General features: G+C 45.4%; 1 protein-coding gene across 2 annotated transcripts in view; it reads right to left on the reverse strand.

The window, feature by feature from the left end:
- 1700012B07Rkl (RIKEN cDNA 1700012B07 gene like) overlaps positions 1-12601 on the reverse strand; it is a 33304-nt gene extending 20703 nt beyond the window's left edge. The window contains exons 1-2 of one of the 2 annotated variants that reach the window (NM_001134497.1): positions 12388-12579; positions 268-464 (exon numbers count right to left, since the gene is read on the reverse strand). In NM_001134497.1, the coding sequence (NP_001127969.1) occupies positions 268-464; positions 12388-12455 (265 nt within the window). In that variant the 5' untranslated portion in view covers positions 12456-12579. Of the gene's footprint in view, positions 1-267; positions 465-12387 lie in introns of both variants that reach the window. The other variant, XM_063268764.1, reaches the window with a different exon arrangement.
- Positions 12602-25582: the final 12981 nt, after the last annotated feature.

The raw sequence follows: 25582 nt of genomic DNA on the forward strand, positions 1-25582 counted from the left end.
CCTATGTTGTTCTCGTCAGGTATTTTGTGATAACGATGGGATAAATATGTAACGTGGAATGTAGAATTTTTGAGCCAAAATCATACATGGAAGTTGCTCTCCAGACTTGTTATTGCAACATCGAAACATTTAATATACCACATATTAGATATGATTAGTCTTATGACACTGTCTTTGCTCTTGTCCTTGGGCATGGCACCTAGTTCCAGAGTCCTGTTTTGTAAACCCCTTTATGCCCACAAGTACACCAGGGCTGGGCTCTCCTACCTTGCATATCTTTTTGTAGTTCTTCTTTGCTGGGGAAAGGTCCTTCCTCTTCAGCTCCGTCTTCTCCTGCCTCTTTAGTTTTGCTCCCAGGACTCCAGACACCCTCTTTGTCCTGCGGTGTCTGACCATGGGCTGAGTGGTGGCCTTCTGGAAGCTCTTCATGCTTTTTGTTCTCCTTCTTCCTCTCATGAGAAACCCTAAACGCGGAGAGGGACACAAGTCCGCCATGAGGTGTGTTCAAAATGACCCAGTGACCTATAAACGACTCAGCTGGTGTGTGGCCAAGCGAGGAAGAGATTGAACCTCCAACTTCACGAAAAGTTGTTTAATGAATGGTGTCAGCTGATTCTTGAAGAAGGCATGGCTGGGAGAGGGTTAGCAATCCTGAGGTGATGCTGGCCATGGTAGCCCTTTAGTTGTTTCTTATGGCTATGACCAAATCCCTGACCAGAAGCAATCTTAGGAAGGAAGGGTTTATTCTGGCTTGCAGTTCGAAAGGAGACAGTCCCTGACAGTGGGGAAGCCATGATAGTGGGAATGGGAGGCTGGCAGGACACACTGTACCAGTCCTCAGGAAGCAAAAAGGGAACAGGAAGCTGGGCAGGGCTAGGTAACCTCCAGGCCTACCCCCGCCAATGACCTACTTCCTCCCATGAGGTTCCATCGAAAGGTTCTACAACCTTCGCAAACACCCACCAGCCTGTGAACAAGCATTTAAATTCATGAGTTCTACATGGGGTGGGCATTTCATATTTAAATCAGGGCACTTTTGTGATATGGGATGCTGCCCCAGACCCCATGTGTTGAAGATACCTAACTCATGGTACTGCAGAGAAGTTGTAGAAATGCAAGTGTGGTGTAGTGGGAGAAAGTGGGTGCTTGGGGCCTGTGTGCCTTTGAAGGGTGTAGCCTGCCCCTGACCTTTCTGTTCCTTCTCTTTCTGGCCCTTCTCTTTCTGCCCCTTCTCTTTCTGCCCCTAACCTTTCTGCCCCTGACCTTTCTGCCCCGCCTTCTGATGAAGAAACGAGCAGCTTTGCACTTCTTCCCGCTCCTCACCATGACGACCTCATGGAGATGGGTGATGCTTCTGCTTCATCGCAGGCTCCCATGGAGCCGGCTGACTCAACACTGAAACTGTGAGCAGAACTAAACCTTCATCTCCTTAAAGTTGACTTCTTCCAGTATTGTGTCTGGAACCCTAACATATCACGTTGTTTCATTTTTCCGGTCTGAAGATATTAGCTGCGGACATTTTCCTCCACGTTCAATTACTCGTGCATCTTCCAACACGGGTCTTCAGTGACTCCCAAGCTCTGGACACCTCACTCAGCAAGACTCCTCCTGTTCTTCCTACACCTCCACCTGCTCCCTCCTCAGTGATGTTTCAGGCTTCAGAGCCTTGGTGCCTAGGGCCCCTTCCTGTGAATCCTGTCTGTGACACCTCCGATTCCCACCTTTCTCCTGGTCCTCACTTGTGAGTAAATTCTCACGACAACCAGCCACACTTTAATGTTCAGGCAGGGCCTATGTCTACTCGTTTATGAGATTATAGGTTCCTGGAGGTCCCGGATTCTGCCTTCTGTGAGCAAGGGTATTTCTCTGTCATGTAGTGCTGTGTCTGCCATGAGGCGGGCAATCTGTGTTTCATGGGCAGACGAAGCACATTGGGTGAGGGTAGAGAAACCCAGAAATAAGTGATTCAAAATTTTAACTACCGGGAGGAAGAGTTGAGGCAAGCCTATTGGAGAGAGGAGGGGGAGAGGAGAGAGAGAGAGAGAGAGAGAGAGAGAGAGAGAGAGAGAGAGAGAGCGAGCAGTACATGACTCCATTTAGGATTTGGAGTATACTAGCAAGTTCGCCACTGAGCTATACCCATCTTCCAGCCTCCTTGCTCCTCCATTTCGGCATAGGGTCTCATGCAGCCTCAGCTGACCTCATCTTCACTATGAGGACAGCCTTGAACTTCCAATATTCCTGACCTTGCCTCCTGAATGCTAGGATTACATATATGTGCCATCACATCCGTGTATGTGGTGCTAGGAACTGAACCCAGGGTTTTATGTGTGCATGTATGTACATGTGTGAGTGTGTGTGTGTGTGTATGTGAGAGTGTGCCTGTGTGTGTGTGAGAGTGTGTATGAGTGTCTGTGAGTGTGTGTGGGTGTGTTTGTGTATATATGAGTGTGTGAGTGCGGGTGGGTGTGTTTGTGTATTGTGTGAGTATGTGAGTGTATGTGTATGTGTGTGTGTGTGAATGTGTGTGATTGTGTGAGTGTGTGAGTGTGTGTGCGTGTGCATGTGCTTGTGTATGTGTGAGTGTGTGTCTGAGTGTGTATGTGTGTGTAGGTGTGTTTGTGTATGTGTGAGTGTGTGAGTATGTGTGCGTGTGTGTGTGCATGTGTATGTGTGTGTATGAGTGTGTGTGTGTGTATGCGTGTGTATTAGGCAAGCCTTCTATTAACAGAGCCTCATTCCCAACCCCAACCAGCCTTTTTAATCCTTATTTTCACTTTGATACAGGGTCTCCGTAATTTACCAAGGCAACTGAACTTGGAATCGTCTTCCTTCAGTCTCCCGAGTAGCTGAGATCACCAGGCCTGTACTACCAGACCTGGCTTGCATTGTTTTTTTTTTTTTTTTTTTTTTTTTTTTTTTTTTTTTTTTTTGACCCACCCCAAATCCACAGTCATGCAATGCATTTTTTTTTTTTTGGTTCTTTTTTTTTCGGAGCTGGGGACCGAACCCAGGGCCTTGCGCTTCCTAGGCAAGCGCTCTACCACTGAGCTAAATCCCCAACCCCAATGCATTTCTAGCTGAGAAGATTGTGTCTGGGATTGATTAAGGGTGCCTGGGGATTGAGTCAGAGTATTTTCTCACTGGCTGAAGGTGTCCTGAGATGCGATCAGACTGTCTTGGGATTGGTCAAGGGTGGGTCAGGTTGCCTAAGATTAGTAAACACATTTTTAGGATTGAGTCAGGGTGTTCCACAGTTGGACCAGGGCTCAGAACTTTTCTTTGGTATTATGAGGTTAGTCCGTCTGCAGGAGTATTAAGTGATAATGCTATCTGCTGGCTTTAATTATTTATTTTCTGCCCAAACCAAAGAAACTAAGTTTGAACACCACTGTCCTAGATGTGGGTTTAGAAATAACAAACTCCTGGATGGCCCCTCCTGTCCTCACCTGTCTCTAACCTACCTACACGGATACTGGACAGACAATGGGAAATTTTTCGCCAGCATCCAGATGTTAAGAGTTGTACCATTTTTTTTCTTTTATGGGTTTGAACCTCGTTTCTATCATTGTGGTTTCCAACGCCTACATTCCCTTCTGATGTGTCTCTTGTTTCTCTCCAAAGACCCAACTTAAGCAATTCCTGTAAACACAGTGGCGGGAAGCTAGGCATTTTTTTTTCCCAAAAGGAAAACGGAATTGTTAAGCTTAGGAAAACATCTGCTCTGTGTCCACTCGATGGATTCCTCAACCTTTCTAGCAAGCTGTAACACTGGAACTGACAACCCTGAGGCATATTTTGGCACACCAAGGGAATCTACACTCCATAAGTAAGTGATCCTGTATTTCTCCAGGGGTCTTCCCTGAAAGCGCTCCTCATACCTTGCGAGATTCTTGTTTACTAAGCTTCCCTGAGGCTTTGGTAAATATGCAAATATGTCCGCGGGACTCAATTAAGCAAGGCCTTGTCAAGAGGAAGGAGTCATTCAGGGGCTGCTGGGGAAGCTGGGATGCTCTTCCAGAGAACAACTGCGGACACCTAAAAATTATTCTCATAAGATATTGACGGAAAATAATAATATTTAAAAGGCCCCAGAATCTAGTAACTAACGGGATGTGGCCAGATTTCTTCTCTCCGAAATTAAACGTGCTTATTATCACCCCCTCGATGTAATCAGAAAGTATCTTCGGCAATCTTAATACGTTTTTTTTTTTAAAAATTATCATTAATATAAGTTGACGTGGCTGCTGGCTTGTACATCGCACATACAAAGTAGTAACCCCCCTGCCCCCCAAATGTATGCTCTAATTGATGGGGGAACATGTTGTTCATTGGCTTTATGCAGCCATATTTATTTATTTTGGGGTATCTGTTCTGCCGCTCCTCCCCCCCCCCCCAGTCCCTGCTCCCCAGCCCCAGGACCTATGCTAGTTGTTAGAGGTACGGCAGGATCAAGTCAGTAAAGAAATCAGGAAGGTAACTGTAGTTTATGGAGGGTGCCAGAGAGGCTGAGGGAGTAGCTGAAATTAGATGGTTGTAAAAGGCCCGCTGGCAACAGAATTTAGAGCAGAATCCCTGGGGCTCATGGCAGCCACCCAGATGGAAACTGGGCTTCACAAAGTGTGTACAGGAGAAAAAAAAATCTTTGAAGCAGAGTTGAAGGGTATCCGAGGAACAGAGAGAAGCCGTCAGAGTGGCCGAGATGGGAAGCAGCACGTGATGAGGCTAAAGAGAAGCCCGAGCCGGGCACAAGGCCTCATGGGTAATAACTATGATTTCCGATCCTAGTCTGAAGGCGAAGAAAACCAAGGGAAAGCGCCAGGATGGGATTTTCATGTTATGAAAGTTAATCTGGCTGACCTTTGAGGAACAGATTGAAGAGGAAAGGGAGGAGACAGGAAGGGAGGGGGGAGGTGGTGTGTGTGTGTGTGTGTGTGTGTGTGTGTGTGTGTGTGTGTGTGTGTGTGCGCGCGCGCACGTGCACTCACGCACGGTAGAGCGCACAGGACCAGTGCCACATGAGGTAGAGAAGGGAGGATGGATGATAGTTCTGGAGCCAGGACTGATGAGACTCGCTAGTGCATTGGACTGAGGGAATTGAGAGAGGCGAGTGGATTTCTTTACATATGTATGTATATGTTCTGATGCACAAGTCTCTACGTATGCATGTACATTTAGAAGCCAGAGGACAACCTTTGTCATCCTCAGGAACTCCACCCACTTCCTTTGAGACACGGTCTCTCATTGGCTGGAAACTTGCCAGTTAAGCTAGACTGATTGACTACTGAGTTCGAGGGATCCTACTGTTTTGAATTAACCAGTGTTGGGATTGCAGGCAAATGTAGTCACTACCCCGGAAGGGGAGTGGGGGGTGGCAGCACTGTTCTGGTGACCAAACTCAGGCTTTCATGCTTCCAAGGCAATCACTTGACCCACTGAGCCACCTCCCCAGCTTCATTGCTAGTGCTTGGAGATGAGTAGTGGAGGTTATTGGTGTTACTAGGTAACGGAGAACCCTTAAGGAGAGTTTTCGTAGGAGCTGGAGGATGAAGACACAGGAACTCGAAAGTCGGGGAAACCTGCTGCTCGTGCTATGAAGAAGTAAAACCTTTTGGCAACACATCATTCGAATGTCAAGTCTTGTCGTTTATTGGCGTAGCTCTCTCTCAAAACCGTGCTAGAAATGTTTTGAAGAACAGGTCGCAGAGCTTGAGACACCTAGTCTGGGGCATCGGAGGCGATGAGAGGATCGACAATACATTTAGCAAACGATGAAACGGGTGGAAGTGTGCAGTCGTAGGTTTCTCTTTCTTGCAGCTTGCCTGGCCAGATCTTGTTACTGCTTTTGAACTAGTGGGGTTTGGGAACGTGCAGGCACAGGGAGAGCGACAGCTGTGAGAAAAGGGATGGCCAGAGCATCTAGAGAGAGCAAGGATGATTCAAAAGAGAAGAAAACGAGCCAGCAAGATGGCCCCGGGTGTAAACGAGCTTGCTGCAGAGTCTGAGGCCCTGAGCTTGATCCCTGGGAGCCATATGGTGGAAGGAGAGAACAGCCTGTCTGTCTGTCTGTCTGTCTGTCTGTCCCCACCAGATAGTAATTAGTAAAAGGTAATAAATAAAATAGATGGCACAATTTACTTATTTAGCATTGTTCTTGGGTGTTTCAGGACACGTAGCTCGGAGTTTTAAAATAACCTACCTTTTAAAGTGAAATTTTCCTTCATAAAGCAAGTATTCCACAGAAGGCGAAAAGCCCCAAAGCCCTTTGTAGCATAATTCAGCAGAGCTCTGCCTTCCTATTAAATTTCACTGGCCTGTTTGCTCTCCTGCCAGCCTGCCCACTTCCGAGGACACACTGTCCTGTGCTTGGCTCTGCTTATCTCTGCTTTGTTTGCTCTTCTGACAGGGTTCAGGGTACTTTTAGGAAGCATAATATTTGGATGGTCGGTTAGCCGTCGACAGAGCAGAATGCATAATTTTGAGGTGTACACAGGGCAAGGCACCTGACCTGGGAGAATGGTTTGCTGCAGAGGTTTCTGGTTTATGCATCTATTATCTTGGCACTGTGCAGGGCCCAGCTCTCTGTGATTGGTATAAAACACTTAAGGTTTGGAGTGAGAGAAGCTTGCGTTCAGTGCTTAGCTCTGCTGTTCTCTGCTTTGTAGCTCTAGGCTTGTGACTGCACGTCTTTGAATTCTGTGTTGTCATCAGCAAAATGTAGATAATTATAGATATGCAAATTGCAGGGACATTCGGCAGGGTAATTGCTATAACTCATGGAAAGCGCTTAGCACACTATTTAATCCCTGCTGGGGAGCACCAAGCCTATTCCGTCCATCATAATATTATAACCATTGAGTTTGCAGACATGGCTGCCAGCTTGCTGGCAAGTACGTTCTGAGTTTGGAACCCTGGAAGGGCTATTGGTAGCCCTGATGCCACGAGTGGAGGGTGTTGAAGTGATGGGGGAGTCTCTCTACTATAGTCAGCAATGGCTGTAAACTGGAAACTCCTGGCAGGTTGCACTCATCAAGCTTTCAAATTCAATTAAAAATTGAAAATTAAACAATTAAGGGTAGACGGGCATGGATAGGTGGGTAGATTACAGGCATGGATGAAGCATGTTTGCAATACCAGCACCCAGGAGAGAGTCAGGAGGGTGAGGCAGGAGTAGCCTCAGTTTGAAGCTTATCATGGGCTCCTTGGAGAGCCACTATCATGGGGACGGGAGAGGGAGATAACTTTAGTTGGTAAAGTGCTTGCCTTGCAAGCCTGAGAGAATCTGGGTTTTATCCCTGAAGTTCACTGGTCAGCCACCCTGCCCTAATCTTCTTGGCAAGTTCCAGGCTGTGCTCAGCCATGACTTTGAAGGCCATCTTTCCTCAGGTTTCTCTTCCATCCCCAGCTCCATACCTGACTCAGATAATTTGGTTTCAGTCTTAGACCTTTCACTAATTCATAGACATATTCCTTTGTCATCTCTCCTTGGCTCCTGAGGGTTTTGGTTTTTTTTTTTTTTTTGCCTTAGATGGCCTATCTGTCACCTGGGGATGGTAATATTGTTTGCCACCAGAAGGGTCTTATGAAGATAAAGTAACCAACTTGAACAGGTTTGCCAGGAGGGACAGAGACTAGCCACTCGTACCACCAGAAAGTCTTCCTAAGTGATGGGCATCAAGGTGACCTTCCTAGAAACAGATCTATCATGAGTTCTTGGAGAAGTAGGAGAAGGACATATATTCTCTTGGAGGAGGTGGATCGCTGTTTGTAAATTCTCCAACCCAGAAAACCCGTGCAATGAAAACACAGTTCAAATAATATGAATACAAGCTGGGTGCCTACATTGGGCAGATCCACCATTACACTACTCTATTCCCCAGCTATGAGATCTCTTATAACTTGCGGTTTTCCCAGGCCATGTGCTTCATCTCCATCTTCCTTCCGCCTCCATTCCTCCGTCCTTCCCCTCTCTCCTCCTCTCTTTTCCCCCAACTCTTCAGCTTCACCTTCCCTCCCCCTACCCAGTCATTGGCTCTAGCCTTTATTTTACAAGTTAAAATGGGGAGAAGGTCCCAATGAAGTCACCTGAGTGTGTGATTCACTCCTCCCCCGAGGCAGCCCCTCTTGAGGAAGTGGAATTAGCATCAAAACACAAACATCACCAGGGCAACCCACAGTGGCCCACTGTGCTGGGCTGCACAGTTTAGGCAACACAGAGGTAGTTTCTGAAAGATTTACCAATGGTTCAGTGGGGTAAGACAGTGAGGAATTAATGTTTCCTGGGGCTTTGGACATGGTGCAGTTGCCATGAGGCACGAGGGTCTGAATTTTGATCCCCCCTGTAATCCTATAGATGGAGAGGAGTGTATACCCAAAGCTCAATGGCCAACCCAACTTTCAGTGGATTTGATACAGGGTTCAATGAGAAGCTCTGTCTTATAAAATAAGGTAGAGAATTAAGATACATGAGGAGACATCTGACACTGACTTCTGTAATGACCATTCCTGGTTGTCAACTTGACAATATCTGGAATGACTATATCTGGAAGGCACACCTGTGATCCAGATCTCAAGGCCGGAAGATGAAAGTTTCTGATCTGGATCTTGGCATAGAGATTTTGAGGCATAGTGGTCATGAAAAGCTTAGGCCCAGACAAGGGAGTACACACCTTTAATTCCAAGGGGACTAAGGCAAGAGATCTCTGAGTTCAAGATCAGCCTGGGACAAAGCAAGTCCTATATCCAGGCATGATGTAACATACCTTTAATCTGGGCCACATCTTCTGCTGGAGACCTACATAAGGACATTGGAAGAAGAAAGGTTTTCTCTTCTGCTTGTGTTTTCTTGCCAGCTCATCTGTTGGAACCTACTTCTACAGCAGTCCATCTGAAACAACCAGCCTTGTGGGACTGAGGAACTACTAGACTCTTGGACTTGCTATCCACAGCTGCCCATTGTTGGGTGGGTTGGACAACAGACTGTAAGTCATCACAACACATTCCCTTAATATGCAGACATTTCATAAGTTCTGTGACTCTAGAGAACCCTGACTAATACAGCTTCTGACCTCCACATGCACATATGTGTGCATGCATCTTTATGCATGTGGACACAGAATATACACACGAATATACCACAGCACACATATATGCAATGCACTCACCAAATACACAGCTTCTCTTAAGTTTCACAACAGTGGCTAAGTACACAGAGCTGCTATTTGCTGAGACCTGTTGGGTCATTCTAACTTATGGTCTAAACCCCGGATATTTCTCTCCACACTCAAGAATTCTGTAAGCGTAGGTTCAAATGGCTATGGATTGAAAGGCTTCAGAGGGAAGAAGGCGTGGGTCCTGCACATGGGTGGACTTACTTTCTGTGCCGTCCTCACCTAAATGCAGCCATAACAACAATTTCTGTTGTGTCAGGATGACTGAATGGGCAGAGGTGGCATGCAAATGCTACACCAGGTGTTTCCCCCTGTTTTTAAGTCTATTCTTTGTCAATTTCATGAGTTTACAATATGTTTTGTTCATATCAATTCCCCCTCCAGCTCAACACAGATGTCTTACCTCACTCATTTCCCAACTTCATGACTGTTCTTCACAGTCCTCTGAGTTCAATCCCTACTGTCCTTGTGAGCATGGGTGCTGGTCCACCCACTGGAGCATGACCAACCCAACGAAGACCAGTTCCCTGAAGAAAACTGACTCTCCCTCTCTTAGCAGTCTTCAACTGCCAAAGCTTCTCAGCTAAGGGTGGGACTTCACAAGTCTCCTCCCCATCTATGTTAGAATTGGTAGGTTTGATCTTATACAGATCTTATGCCAGTAGGCATGGCTGCTGCGGGCCAGTGATTACAATGGCTTTGGTGTGTCCAGAAGACATGGGTTTCCAGAAGTCTCCCTAATCTCTGGCTCTTATCACCTTTCTGTGGACTCCTATGCAATATTCCTTGAGCTACATGTGGAGTGGGCCCACTATAGATAACTTATTTGTGCAGACTGACTGTTTTATAATTACTCATCCTTTGCCCTCTGACCAGTTGCTTGGCTTCTGTATTGATTGCCATACTCTGTGAAAATGAAATGCTTATATCATATATATGGGCCTTGAGCATCTATGCATGAACCAGGCTCCCAGGCACAACTGTATATAGATAAACACTGACTTGTCTCTAACATCCAGCTAAGTTGGGTCAATGGGCTGCTCTAGTGGGCTCTCAAAAGATGCTTTAAAAAAGGCAATGATGCTGGTGTTTATATTCTAATCTGAGAAGAGGGCTTGGGATCCTTAGGACCTTAACTGAAGGTTATCCTTCCTCTCTGCATACTCCTGAGTTCGATGCCCATTCCCTGAGTTCAGCAGGCCTTGGGCCTTGGGTTTCTAACAACAATGACTTAGTCAATCAGTTTCTTGCAGTCTTCCTACATTTCTATGGTATCGTGTTTTGATTTATCTTAGCTTGATTTATCTGCCGCATTTCCCTTTCCTTCTCTTTTCCTTTCCATATTCTTTCTCCCTTCCTTCCCCATTCCCCTCTTTTTTCACATCCCTGCCTATCTTTGAACCCATGATCTCATCTACCCCAGCTTCCCAAGTACTGGGATTAGAAGTGGACTGTGTTCCATTACACCTGGCACGAAATATCCTATTCTGAGTAAATGAAAAGGGATGAAGTGTTCAAAGACATTGAAAAAATTAGGATGGCTAAAGTAGGAAGTGAAAAAAAAGAAGTCAGGTTTAAAGTTGTAAATCTCAAGATGGTATTTTGAATCCACAAGGTATTCCAGAAGTAAGCCGCGATGGAGAAAGGAAATGATTTTCCAAAAATCTAGAGTCTTTAAAAAATATGTGAGGAGTCCAGCTAGATCCTGTAGGATCAATGTTACTGTATAAAGCAAGCAGAGAAAATGACCGATGGGAATTTCTGGTAGAGAGGAAGAAGTAGAAAATATTACCAAGGGAGGAGGGAGGAGAGAGGAGGGAAGAGGGAAGAAGCAGAGAGATTCTGAGAGGGTACAACTGGTCATTGAAGAATGACTATGAACTTCTTCCCTCTATCGCCCTTAAGCAAACTTGGGACAGAGATTGATGATACATTAAAAACTCAAGAATCCCCAAGAAGAGTCAGTCTTTCTGAGCATCCCCACTATGTCCATCATGGCTAAGAAGGGTTCCTCATGGTCTGGATCTCCTTCTGTCTTCATTAGAGGTCATTAGAGAACAACGGTCCTGGCACAGGCTTAGGACCAGGGCAAGGAAGCAAGAGGGCACAAAGAGCAAGGGTCTGAGTGATGGGAAGACCACAGGGGTCTTGGACTTCAGCAGCAGATGACGCAGATGACAGATGACTCAAAGAACAGCAGGGACAGCTAAACTCCAACAAACACTAGTCAGGTGTTTAGGGACAAGGGCAAGCTTTAGCCAGGGACACAAAAGGCTCCAAGGACCATTGTGACAGTGCATTTCTACTTTCCTTTTCACCTGGTAGACTGGGGGCTTACAGTGTTTTATAAGTGACTGGTTGTACCTACCCAGAATTTCTTTTCCTCCTTCCCTGCTAAGCAATGTTTTCTAGTCCCTTTCCCTATTCTATGGAGGGTCCCCTTAGTTGTTTTTTTCTCTGCCTGTGTTTAGAAAAGAGGAATGGGCAAAGTGACTTCTGAGAGGGAAAGTTTCACTCTTTGAATTTAGTATCTATTTTCTCGGTGAACTTTGAGTTTAAGTATGAGTGACCTGTTTGTAACAGGGGCATCATAATTAAGCCTCCATTGACAATTAGATCATCTCCACTATTAGAATCGGTAGAGGCTCCAGGGGAAGAGAGTAGTGACGTTATAAAGGAACAATGAGCCAGGTGTTCTGGAATCTGCCTTTAATCCCAGTGTTCATGAGGCAGAGGCAAGAGAATCTCTGTCAGTTCTAGGCCTGTCTGTTCAGCATCGTGAGTTCTAGGCCAGATGGAACTACTTAAAGAATCCTTGTCTGAAACACAATTCTAATGAATTTCATTTTCTGGGGGAAATGTGTGAGTGTTTTGTGTAAATTTTGACTCTGTTTTTGGATTCTCTCACAAGGTCGATTCTTTCTTGGACCTTCATTTTGAGCCTCGGAATCAATGTAACAGGTTGGGGCAGGTAGGTTCTGTTGACCATAATCACTACTGCTTCTGCTCACCAAGTAATTTTTCCAATACAATGGCACGAAAAGAAATTAATACAAAGAGACAAATTTCTATCTATGAAACAAATGCATCCTTTTAGTGATGTGTCCTCTTTGGGTTAAAAACACTGGTTGGCTGACTGACCGAACCTTCTGCCTCAGGAGTCTGTGGTACCCATGCTTTGCTCAACACAAAGCAAAAGAGAGAGATGTGCAATTACCTGATGCTGTCATGGGGCGTCACACTCTGGCTCATTTGGTTGTTCTTCCAATTACTGAAATGGGACATTCCCAGGATGGTTTCCAGACTCGACAGTGTTGGCAGGGGCTTTGCTATTTCCTTCCTTCCTTAGCCGTTGCCTTTATACAAAACCCCAGGATTTGTGGAGATCGCTCTCCATTCTTTCTCTGGCATCCTAGATCCTGACTCCGAGGCTCTAGACTCCTTTGGAATGTTAACATTGTGATGCTGTGGGAAGGGCATTGGCAATGTCATTCCCAGGGTTCCACAGAACGGGGCGCCAGAGGACAGATGCCAGCTCTGTGCAACCTTTCTGCACACTTCCCTTGCCGAGTTCTATAGCACGACCTCTGAGGGAAGTGTTTCCCTTGGTCGACTGAAGAATGGGTGTGCCACAAACGCACAGCCCTGCTTTTGCTTTCTTCGGATTCGAAGGCGTCTGAAGTTCTGAAGACTGCCTTCTTTAGCTTAGAACTCTGTCCACATCTGAGAGCAGGGAGAGCCCTGTGCCAGCAGAGTTAACTATCAGAGTTAACGGGGAGCTTTGGTTGGGGAAACCACTGCCTAGCTTTTCGTGTGCTACCAGAGATGACCGCACGAATCGAATCAAATGTGCGTTGTTCATAATTTCCACCGTGGTTTCCTTTCTTACCCATAAAGAGTCCCCCCCCCCGCCCCCGTTCTCTCAACATTTTCTCTTTCATCATCTTCATCCTCTTTCTTCTGTCTCTTCTCTCTCTCTGGAATTAGGTTCCTGTATTGGTACATATTATTATCAGAGATTATCATCTATGTGGCTTTGAAAATATTCATTGAAACATCCTTTATAGCCTGGAATGTACTCAGTCTTTGAAAATATTTCCTGGGCAATTGGAAAGAATGTAGATTACCGTAAGAGTGGGCAGAAGGTTCTACAGAGGTGAACACCATCAACTGTCTCACGTTTAACGTCTGTTGCCATTGAGTTTTTGATGACTTAATCAATTTGTAATAGTTTGATATTAACGTCAACTTTGAAAACACTCACGGTTTTATACTTCTGCTGGCTTTTGATTTCAACACACTGCTGTTTAGTACACAAAAAAAATCCCAAACACACAGACACCACGTCAAACGCTGGTCTGGCTATGTTTCGAGCCAACGTTCTAAGCCTGGGCTACTGATGTTTCTTGGCTCAAATTAGTTAGTTTTTCTGATATACTAGGCCATAGCGTTCCATCTCACTAAATGATGTTATAGTCTGAACTTTATTTAACCTCAACTTCCATGACTAAACAGTTAATCATAGTCATAGTTAAAAATATAACTTATGTTTCTTCGTTCTGATTTCCTTCTTTGGATTGATGTTTTGTTTTTCTGGCGTTTTGTTGTTCTTTGCTTCAATTCTTTGCTCCCATCTACCTTCCTTCGGTGTGTTTCCTCTTTCGCACTATTCTTTTAGCCATAATTTATTTTATTTAAGAAGCTCTTCAGTGGGTAACTTATTTAACATGCTAAGCAAAATCCATCTAGACTCCATCTAGACTCTTTCCTCAGGTTTATTAGGAGCCTACATTTTGAGCATTTTAATGTAAAGGAAGTGCTTTGGTTAAATCAGTGTCTACTTAGTTTAACTTTCTTCCCTCGAGCCATTACCAGTGCGTGTTATAACAATGGTCGTAGTCCGTTTTTATCAATCTGACACAAACCTAGACACCCCTGGGAGAAAGGAATTTTAGTTGGAGAGTTGCCTCCACCAGATTTGACTAAGGTCATGTCTGTGGGTATCGTTTTCTTGAATGTTGATTGATGGAGAAGGGCCCAGCCCACTGTGGGTGGTGCCATTCCTAGGCAAGTGGACCTAGGATGTGTAGGTAAGGTAGCTGAGAAAGCCAGAGGAAATAATCCTCTAGGCAGCAGTATTTCTCTGTGGTTTCTGCTTCAAGCTCCTGCCTTGAGCCCTTTGCCCTGGCTTGCCTCTTGTCTGGATGATAAACCGCAACCTGTAAGACTTAATAAACCCTTTCCTCCTCAAGTTGCTTTTGGTCATGGTGTTTATCATGGCAACAGAAAGCCAACTAGAACACTATCTGTTTAACATATTAGAAGTGCATTTCTGGACCTCATTTTTACTTTACTCTGCAACCCGCTTGGTAAACAAAACCACACAGATAGAAAAGAATGATCCAACAACCACATAAGTATCTGAGGGAAGTGATGAAGGACGTGAAATTCCTCAAGCCAATAGCACCTTCACGGAGTCAGGCCAAAAGATTAAGAAGCTCTAAAGCTTGTACCATGTTTTCTTCTACTTTATACGCTTGTTCATTGAGAAAGCCTCCGTGTAACACTAAGACACTATAACAGACATTTTATTATTTACAATTTTATATTACACTTGCATTCACACGGTTAACACTATATTCCTTCTATGTCATCTATTATGTGTCCTGTGACATATGGTTGCTTTCAGCCACTGGGTAGGTTTGTTTGTTCTTTATTTAGAGACATCGTCTTACTGAGTAGCTCAGGCTTGTCTACATCCCTACATACATGCACAGCAGCAGTTACATTCAGATACTGGGCAGAAATCGTGTTTCCTGTTTTGTCCTCCCACCTATCCTTTCCAACTAGCAGAAGGAAATCCAGTACACAGTAATCCAGACACTGGAGAAAAGGGCCAATGAGCAAAGCAAGACATTGTCATGTGTGTGTGTGTGGTGGAGTGGGGTGGTAAAACTTGTGGAAGATTAGTCATTTCTCAGAGCTCGGTTTATTAAATCCCATCACCACACACGATGCTCTTCCTTACTAGGCAAACATTGAAGAAAGTGTCTGTAAACATAATTAACCTCAGGGAGCTGGGCTTACATAGTAAGCAAACAATCAAAGTGTTGCAAGTTAAAATCTTTCTGAAGGCCATGCCCCTACCCTTATTCACATCTCGCTAGGTGGCTGAGAATGAACGCCACTTGATACAGGACGGCCCTATCCGCTTCAGGTCTTCTCCTCTCCCTAGTGCGCCTGCGCATTTCCCAGCACCTGCCCCCTTCTCAGCCCCCAAGGCTCTGTGGTGGGAAAGAACGAATCTCAAACACAAGGTAAAGTAGGGAGGTGTAACAGTGTGTTGAAGACTCCCCAGGTCTGCAGCTGGCAGGTGTTTGCAGCTTTTACCTCTGTGAGTCTGGGTAAGTCACTCACCTTCCCCGTGCCCTGATCTCTTCATCTTCATAATGGCTCCTCCCCAAGAAGTGAACATGATGGTTAAATAAGCTAACAGCTCAGGAACATAGAAAACTACAGACAAGATGTCCGGTGAACGGTAGCTATTATTCCAGGGTCAAAATCATTCTGCTAGTTGGGAAGGATAGGTGGGAAGACAAAACAGGAAACACGATGTAAGCTAATTAAAATATTCTCTGTATTCACATGTACATAAAAAGATGTGTGGAATTTCCTAGATTATGACATATTGTATGGTTATTGCTTTGTTTCATTTTTTCAAAAATGACTATGTATTGCGTGTGTTTAAAGACGTTCTGAAGTTGATATGCTTGTGTGTTTTCTGTATGTGGATTCGAACAATCAGGCTGCAATTGAGAGTCCACCGTTGAGGTTGGCCATGTTTCTGGCTTCACATTGTTGGCAGAAAGCCAGTTAGACAGGTAACCTTTGTTTAACAGAAAGCATTTCCCAGAATTCTAAAGCATCTTGGTTCTTAGAAAGGACTTCACAATTCCCAACAATGCCCAGGGTAGGATTTCATCAGAGAAAATCAGGTCATTTTCCCAAGGCCCTTAGGGAACAAACTATTTTGTATTCTATTTATTGGGGGAGGGAAAGAGAGTTGAATCAGAGGGTCCACAGGGAGTAGGAACCAGAAACTCTGCCTAATAGCGTAGGTTATCTAAAACGCCCTTGCTTAATCATCTACTCCTCTGATGTTTCTTGTCCTTTAAAAACAACGAACAAAATTGTTCTTCCAATTTTAGGGGAAAGCACACATGGCAGATTTCTGGAGGAGCCGCCGTTCTATGCCATTGTTTCGGTTGTAATCATTTAACTCCGTTCTCTTCATTTCGAAAGCACTTCCGGTTGGAGAAAGCAATCTGATGGGATTGGGCCTGTTGACGTTTTGTGTGACTCTTGACTCCTGGTGGGTTAGATTCTTCAGCCATGTGCTAGACCTAAGCTGTGCTGATATGGCAACTGCAAACTGAGGCATAAATACTGAAGCAAGAAATAGTATCAAACGGACTCGTCACGGTGTGTCATCATACCCCTGTGTGAGATCCACCCTCTCTCAGCTCGCCAGAGAAGCATCTGTTTGCAGTGGATAGCCATTAACACGGAGACCCACGACTGGTCATGATGTCGAGCATAATTGTGGACTGCTCATCCTTAAAGAGCCTTCTCTACTGTGTACCCTCCTCCCAAGACTCAGGGGTCTTGGCAGGCGAGGGGACATAAAGAGGTGAAGAGCTAGAGGTGATAGATGACTATAATGAAATGATATTTTCGGGACATAAAGGGCCAGCTGTCACTATGAACTCACAGTGACCATGACAACATCTACAAGCTCTGAGCCAGCTTAAGCCAGATCAAATCCCAGCCTGAAGAGGGGAGGTGGGAATGAATTCCTACTCCTAGTACAAATTGGACACACATACACACAGGCACACACACACATGCATGCACACATGTACACACACATGGATACATATACACACACAGATGCACACTATGCACACACATGAACACACACATACATACATACACATGCATACAAATGCATGCACATGCATATACACATGCACACACACATGCACATACACACACACACGAAGACATAAAGTAGGGTGGGTAGCAAAGGTGGTTGGGGTGGGTCTTCAAGGAGCAGAGGTGGGGAGAGAATGGGATGAAAACACAATGCTGAAATTCTCAAAGAGCTAATAAGACCACACCCAGATAAAAATCCAGATGCATCAGCATGTACCTATAATCCCAGTACTGGGGAAGGAAAGGACTATTAGGTCCCCAGGGCTGACTGGTCAGCTAGTTTGGCTGGAGTGGTGAGGTCTGGGTTGAATGAAAGGTTTTTAAAGTAGAGAAACTGCAAAGGAAATGCTACTTCTTTTACACATCCAACACACAGGACCAGCAAAGGAGGGGATAGGGGATGGGGGTGGGCAGGAAACTACCAGGGAGGGACTTACAATTTCCATTCTTTCCCACACACCAGAAGCCCAAAGAACACTGAGGCTGCAGAGACCAACGGCCTCCATTCACCTTTTCTGCACATAGCACCTCACAGTGCCTGCCAGGACCAGCGAGACGGGAGACTTTCAGTTCAACGTAGCTGTGCCAGCGATTCCATCCCTAAGTGAGCATTGCCTTCAACATCGACCAGAGAAGCTTCTTTTGTACTGGGCAGTAGTGATTGCAGAGACTCATAACTGCATAGAATAAGTAACTTTTGAATGCTCGGCCCTCAATGGGACATCTATATTGAGTCAAGCTTCTGGCAAGGCTCAGGGCACATTGCAGAAGAAGGAGTAGAAAGAACGTAAGAGCAGGATGTAGCATGATGAGTGTTCACCTACACGAAATTTACAAAGAACAAAAGAGTGATCTATAAACATCAACAACAAATTAAAGTGTAGAGTAACTGAAGAAGACACCCAACATTGACCTTTGCATAGACACAGGTATAGAAATACAGACACGGACACACACACACACACACACACACACACACACACACACACGGGCATATATGCACTCCCAACACCCCACAGAAGAGCAATTAGCTGTTAGAGGAACTGAAGGATCCTCTAGACAAGGCAAGTGGATCAGTGAAGAGAGACAGCAGTTGGCAAAACGAGGTTGACCTGGGAGTCATGTCGTGGGGATCAGGAAATGTGAGAGAGAGAGGTCCAGAGCTGCCTGGCTTCTGGAAGGCATCCCGAATTTCTAGTTCCAGTCCATCCTGGGGTTAGTGTTGTGTGGAACAGGCGCTTAGCAGTACCTACAACTTGGTTTCCCACTTTTGTAAGCCAGTTATAGAGTTCCTTGCCCTGCACAAATGCTCTGAGGATCTTTCTAAATTGCTTCCTGTGGCCCCTCAGAACCCTTTATGACTAGTCCATTTGCTGGCTTACTTGATTTGATTGGAAGTTTGCTTCGGTTTAACAGAGGCGGGGTGGATTTGAGGAGCCTTAACATCAGCTGTGAGATCAGCACTTAACTTCCCACCGTTGTTAATAATGATCAGCTCCAGTCCCATAAAGAGAGTCACAACCCTGCAGTGGCCGAAGGCATCCTTTGAGACTTCCCATCCTGAATCTCAATTTTTCAGAGAGGATGAGGGTCAGGACATTCCCTTTAGATGCGGGTCACAGAGGCTCCAGAGAGGAGAATAACAACAACGTCACGTGACTTCATTTCCATTTCTAAATCTTTGCTGTGGAATATCAAAACAAGAGATTTCAGCCCAAGAAACCAAAGCTTATTGCGCTAGGACACTGCGGATTTCCTCTGAGTGCAACTGGATGTCATCTGAGGCCACAGAAAGCGCTGAGTTTCATATGATTTGGCTTTTTTTTTTTTAACTAAAGAAGAGAAATACCTCTCCAGTTAATAATAAAAACGAACTTAGAATTTTGATCTCTTGATTCCAAGCTCATCATTCCACATACGAAGCATCCCCTGTGGTTAGGGTTCAGAAAGGTAATCTTTCGTGAGGCAATCATTCTAAGTGACCATATACAAATTGTTATTATTATTACTATTATTGGTAGTAATTATTATTAATGTTTGGGTGTGAACGGGTGTGTGCAGGTCAGGTGTGGTCCTCAATCACTTCTTGTCCTACTTAGCCTTCTATTGCTATGATAGACAACGTGACCAACAGGAATGTAGACAGAAGAAAGCTTATTTGGGGCTTACGGGTTCAGCAGGTTAGAGTCCATAATGGTAGGGACAGCAGGCGGCAGTCATGGAGGTCAGAGCTGGAATCTGAGAGCTCACGCCTCAAAGGACTAAACCAAGAGAGAGAACTGGAAATGGTGCGAGTCTTTAAGCTGTCATCTCCCACCCCCCACAGTAAGGCCACACCTCCTAAGCCTTCCCAAACAGGGCCACCAACAGAGGACCAGACACTCTAAGGCCCAAGACTGTGTGTAGGGAGCCATATTGGACTTGGGCCTGGCCGTTTTGCGACTGTATAGCTCAGAATGCCTACGTGACTCTTGGCTGCATGGCCACAGATGTTCAACCTTGAAAGGACTGCCATAAAGCCTTGAGATTGTTGGACAAAAGCCTCTCCCATGAATTTACAGCACAAGAAGATAACGAGCAGGTACCAGTTATTTCCTGAGTCAACACCCGGTGTCTACCACCTGACCTCTTTGCCTCCTGCTATCACTGCCTATACCCTCATCCCTCCTTCCTTTGTGTTTCACAAAGGTCACTCCCCCTACCTGAAAGCCTTAAAAGCTGTAACGCTCACCCCAATAATCGAGACCTTGACAACAGAACTTTTGCTTGGTCTCCTTCTCTTCACCCTCATTGGCCCACAGGTAGAAAGCCTCTTCAGGACCCTGAATAACTGGACGGGTCAACTGTGGGGGGACATTTGTCATTCATTACATCACATTTCTCCACCTTATTTCTTTGAGACTAAACTCGAGTCCCTCGCTAACCCTGAAGCGCTCCAGTTAGGTTAGCCTGGCTGGCCTACAAGCCGAAGGGAGCCTCTTGTCGCTGCCTCCCCAGCACCGGGATTACAGGTGCGTGAGACTGTACCTGGCTCTTTACCTGGGCGTCAAGAATCTTTGTGCTTGTGTGATGTGCACTTCGTTGACTGAGCTATTTGCCCAGGCCCACAAATTATTATTTTTTTTAATTTCATACAATATATTTTGATCGTATTATTTCTCCTTTCCCAACTCCTCCTAGATCCATCCCACCACCTAAGTTCATGTTCTCTCTTTATTTCTATGTCTCTCTGTCTCTGTCTGTCTGTCTGCCTGTCTCTGGCTCTCTCTCCCTGTCTCAAATGAATTCATCAAAACAAACACACAAACCAAAACCCCACAAAAAAAATATCAAAATCCAAACAAAAAAAAGGTGACAAAAAAGGCAAAAGTGTGTGTGTGTGTGTGTGTGTGTGTGTGTGTGTGTGTATGCGCGCGTGCGTGCAAGCATACATACATGCATGCACAGGGGATTGAACTCAGGACCTTGCACATGGTAGACACTCTACCACTGAGCTTTAGTCTGAACTCCCATGTGACTCGTGGCAAATCCTTTAAATCTTCTATGCTCCATGCGGCCATCGCAGGCGAGGTGTAGCAGCAGCCACACTGCTTGCCTTCAAGGCTGGCGGGGAAAGTCAGTGAAATAAACGACACGTATCGTGTGAACCTTAAAGGCATTGCCCATGACATGAGGATCTAACTAAAGGAGACAGAGCTGGTGGAGGACCATGACGATTGTGTGTTTGAAATTTTCCATAACAAAATGGTGGATCCTTCTTAAAAAGCTCTTCAAAATTAAACGAACAAGCTTGGTGGACTCTGGAGATGGCTCCATCATTACCTGATCGAGGACCGGAGTTTGACCCGGAGAACCCATGTTTTAAAAACGTGGAGTGTGTTCGTGTCTGCATCTGCTTCTAATCCTGGTTTTGGGGCGTGGGGTAGAGTCAGGTGGCTCCCCTCCTGGAGAGCCGGCCTGGCAGGCTTGAGTTCCAGGCCAGTGAGAGACATTGTATCAAAACAAAACCAAAGAAGACCAATCCATCAAAAACAAAGCAGAACAAAGGAAGAGAAAAATCCGCCTCGATTGTTTATTCAGGACAACCTAAAATGGTACTTAGCAAGGATTCAGCAGCCAGAATTCACGTGGCTGCAGCATGAGTCTGGTAAACAGCGCTGTCTCTCTCAGCCTCATCTACGGCTCAGTACCTCTCTCCTGGGCTTAACAAAGAATTGAATGAATTGAGATTTGCTCTGCAGTGAAAAAAATTAAATTTAAATATTTGATAAAATAAAAAATTCTTCTAGGTTCCCAATTGTGAGTGTCTATAAGTAACATTGGACTTGGAAAAGTCACACACAGGGTTCAGTATCACAGCTAACACCAGGTCGTGGGTATTTCCTTCTGGGCCTGTCATCTGCAAAGGTTTGACTCTCTCTCTCTGTGCCAGGCTTCTTGCCAGAGTTGAACTGGGTCCTGGTGTAGCTAACGAAACGGAATTTATCTAGGACCGAAAGGAGGTCCGAAGAGATGTTCGGACGGACCTGTTTGCTGTTGGACTGACTATCAAGCACACAGTCGGTGTACTAATACAAACAGTGGTACTCTATCAGTGTTACTCCTCACCGTTGATAAAAGTCACCTGCATTTCTCTTCTGATCTCTTCTCTTGCAACAGGGCTGAGTATTAAGTCCTTTGTAGAAATCAATAGAACTTGCTGGGGGATACCCTGGAAGACACCATCCAGAGATTCTAAGTTCTAAGGGGGGAGGGGTAGGTGGAGATGGAACCTTAGAAACACTCTCTGGAAATGTCACTGGACCTCCATGTTTTTTTCAATAGGATCAGGAGTTAGAGAATCGGGCTGGAGAGATGGCTCAGCAGTCGAGAGCTTATGTTGCTCTTTCGGAAGACCGTCACCAGATCCCAGCATCTGAATAGTGTTGGGGGATGGTTTCGTGCACTGTGTCTTCAGATGCTGATTTCTCCATCCAGACATCTGGTTGCAGTTTGGATGATGGCGTGGCCAACCGTCTCTGGTGTTTATGTTGTATAAAAATTGTTTCCTATCTCGTTTGATTGGTTAACAAAAGAGCAGACCAGCCAATTAACTGGGCAGAAGAGAATAGGGTGGGACTTCCACTCCTAGTCAGGCGGGGAGGGTCCTAGACTGACCAGAGAGAGAGGAGTGTGGAGAGGGACCATGAGGAGAAGGATGGAGAAACCACAGAGAGAAAACAGGATTCGCTGTGAGACAACAGAGCAGCCAGGAAGACACACATGGACCAGAGCGAGCCAGGGCAAGACCAGATGGCAGCTAACGGGGCATTTGTCTGGTAATACCAGCCTATTCAGGTTAGAATAGCTCAAAACCTGTCCAGCTTGCTAATAAAAAATACCAGGTCTCTGTGTCTTTATTCAGGAGGTAAAACAGACTAGAGAAGGCACAGAAATGCTTGTAGTTATTTGTGAACAAAACGGGTGTTAGACCCTCCACCCGCCTCTGCAGTACACATCTTACAGCTAGCTGTAACTCCGGATCCAGGGGCTCTCCTGGTTATCATAGGCATTGTAAGCATGTGGCAGACATGCACACATACCATTAAACACACGTTCCATAAAAGAACCAAAAAATGAATGTTTAAATGAAGGAGTAAGAGAAGCGATCATATGCAGGCCTGGGGTGCTCATACCCCACCTCATCCTCGTCCTTTTTCAGAATCTGTGGTCAGTCAGTATCAGAAGTTTCTATGTTCAGAAAGCCTTCTGTGTCAGACGTGAGTGCATACCCATACACACACACACACACACACACACACTCACACACACACCTATGAATCCAGGGTACAAGTGTGACCCGATTCTTTAGGAACCAACATAAGCTCTCACAGCCTGAACGCCCTGCACTCTCTCTGTAATTATCTTGCACCATATTGTGCTGAGAGAATTGCAAGCATCTATAATTCCTTAGCTCAAGAGCGAAATAAAATCAGAGCCCGGTGGATTCCCTAGGCTGCCTCTGTCATATGTAGGACAGGATCTTTCCAGTTTCACTTTAATCTTTTCTGGCACGACGTTCTTTCTCTTTCTGAACCGGGCGCTCTGAGCTCATCCAGAAAAAAGTGTCAGTCTCATGTAATGCCTGAGATAAAATGAACACAGAAATGGACTGAGACTCCTCCTTATTCTTGAAAGAGAATTATGAGAGGGCTACTTACTCTGACTTGGAAAAAAAATACTTAGATGAAAACACAGGCAGCAGGTACATTACTGAAGGGTTTCAAGCTTTTCTGTTTGAATGAATTATATATCTGAGGATCAAAATTAAATATCTAAAGGCTACACCATGACATTTCCATGAAAAGAAGGATTTTGATGACTCAGATACGCTGGCCATCTACCTGCCATCCAAGGGTCTAGCTTGCTTTCCGTTGCTGTGATAAACACCATGACTACATAAGACTTGGGGAATAAGTAGTTTATTTGGTCACAGTCTATCGCTGAGAGAAGCCAAAGCAGAGAGACCCAAGCAGGACAGGAGAGTGGAAGTAGGAACCTAAGCAGAACTGAAGTCCTAGAGAAATGTCACTGGCTGGCTGGCTTCCTGTGGCTTTACTCGGCCTGCTTTCTCACAAAACCTAGAACTGCTATTCAGGGGTGGCACTGCCCACAGTGGTCTGAGCCCTCCCTCGACAATCATTAAATTGTTCTTTATTAGTTAATTGATCATTAATTAGATCAAGAAAATGCCCCCACAGGCCAATCTGATGGAGGTAATTCCTTTATTGAGGTTCTTTCCTAAATGGCTCTTGTGTGTGTCCACAAGAACTGACCAGTGAGCCCAGTGAGGGCACAAATGCAGACAGCAGAACCCTAGCCAGCATCACTCCTCGTTGATAAAAGTCTCATGAACTTTCACATTATCGTTCATGAGGAATGATTTATCCGCATTCTAGAAGTGGGAGAAACTAAGCCAAGGGGCAGCGGCCTGAGATTTAGCTACTATGTTACGGATGGTTACTAGTAAATCCGGGACATTTGATACATTGTCACTGTCGGAGAATGTAGAATGTATCTCATGGGCATATGTATCTGAGCACTTGGCATCCAATTGTTGGTGCTGTTGTTTTGTTTGTTTGTTTTTGTTTGTTTTGTTTTGTTTTTTTTTGTAGGGGAAGGGCGTTGTGGAACCTTTATGAGGTGGAGACTGGATGGAGAAAGTGGGTCACTGGAGGTTGGACTTTTAAGATGATGCCCCGCCCCCTGTTCTGGCCTGGGTGCTATGCTTCTTGATTGGCTGAGATGTAAGTTGTGCCACAAGCTTCTCCTGCCTTAGAGGGAGCTGCATCAGCTGCCGTTTTGGCTGTGACGGACTGATGGACCAGGCAGAGAACATACTTGCTTCTGTAAATTGCTTTTGTCATAATTTAGATTTCCAGTGAGGACAAATCACCCTTGCACATTGGGTTATGTAGGCTACACTCTACAGAAGGAGTCTTACTGAATTCAAGCAGGGCTCAGACAATCTCAGCCCCTCCCACTCGTGGGGTGCATGCAAAACAAGGTACCTATAGCCTACTTCCTGCTCTGGGTACTAACGAGTAGGAGAAACAGAAGCACAGAAGCTTAACAACCAGCCTCTCTGTCCGCAGTGATTGTAAGTCTCTTCTCTCCCACCTCACCCACCTCTCAATGTATCCTTAGATCGACTGTTGGGCTGATTTACGCTGATTGCATATTTGTGATGTTTGTCTCCCATAGACCCTCTCAACAGGTATGGGTAGATTTTTCATTTGTGCATCTGTGTGTGAGCATTCATGTTTGCATGTGCATACGCACACACCATGGTACCTAGGTGGAGATCAGAGGGCAACCCATGGAAGTTGGTTAACTTCCACCATGAGAGTTCCAGGGACTGAACTCAGATTCCCAACCTTGGCAGCAAGGACCTTCAACTACTGAGCCACCCTACCAGCTCAGATAGGCTTTCTTTACCTCCCAACATCTGAACCCCTTTATGGACTTAGGGTCTTATATTAGTCAGGATTCTCTAGAGTCACAGAACTTGTGGGTAGTCTCTGTATAGGGAGGGAATTTGTTGATGACTTACAGTCTGTAGTCCAGCTCCCAACAATGGTCAGCAGCAGCTGTGAATGGAAGTCCAAGGATCTAGCAGTGGCTCAGTCCCATAAGGCAGGCAGGCAAAGAAGATGGCCTCTTCCTTCTTCCAATGTCCTTATGTATGTCTCCAGCAGAAGGTGTGTCCCAGATTAAAGGTGTGTACCACCACTCCTGGATCTGGAACTTGCTTTGTCCCAGATAACCTTGAACTCAGAGATCTCCTTGCCCTACTCTCCTGGGACTCATAGCCACTTTGCTTCAAGATCTCCATGCCAAGATCCAGGTCAGAAACTTGTATCTCCCAGCCTCAAGAT

This window comes from Rattus norvegicus, chromosome 10 (genome assembly GCF_036323735.1).
Source record: "Rattus norvegicus strain BN/NHsdMcwi chromosome 10, GRCr8, whole genome shotgun sequence".
NCBI lineage: Eukaryota > Metazoa > Chordata > Mammalia > Rodentia > Muridae > Rattus > Rattus norvegicus.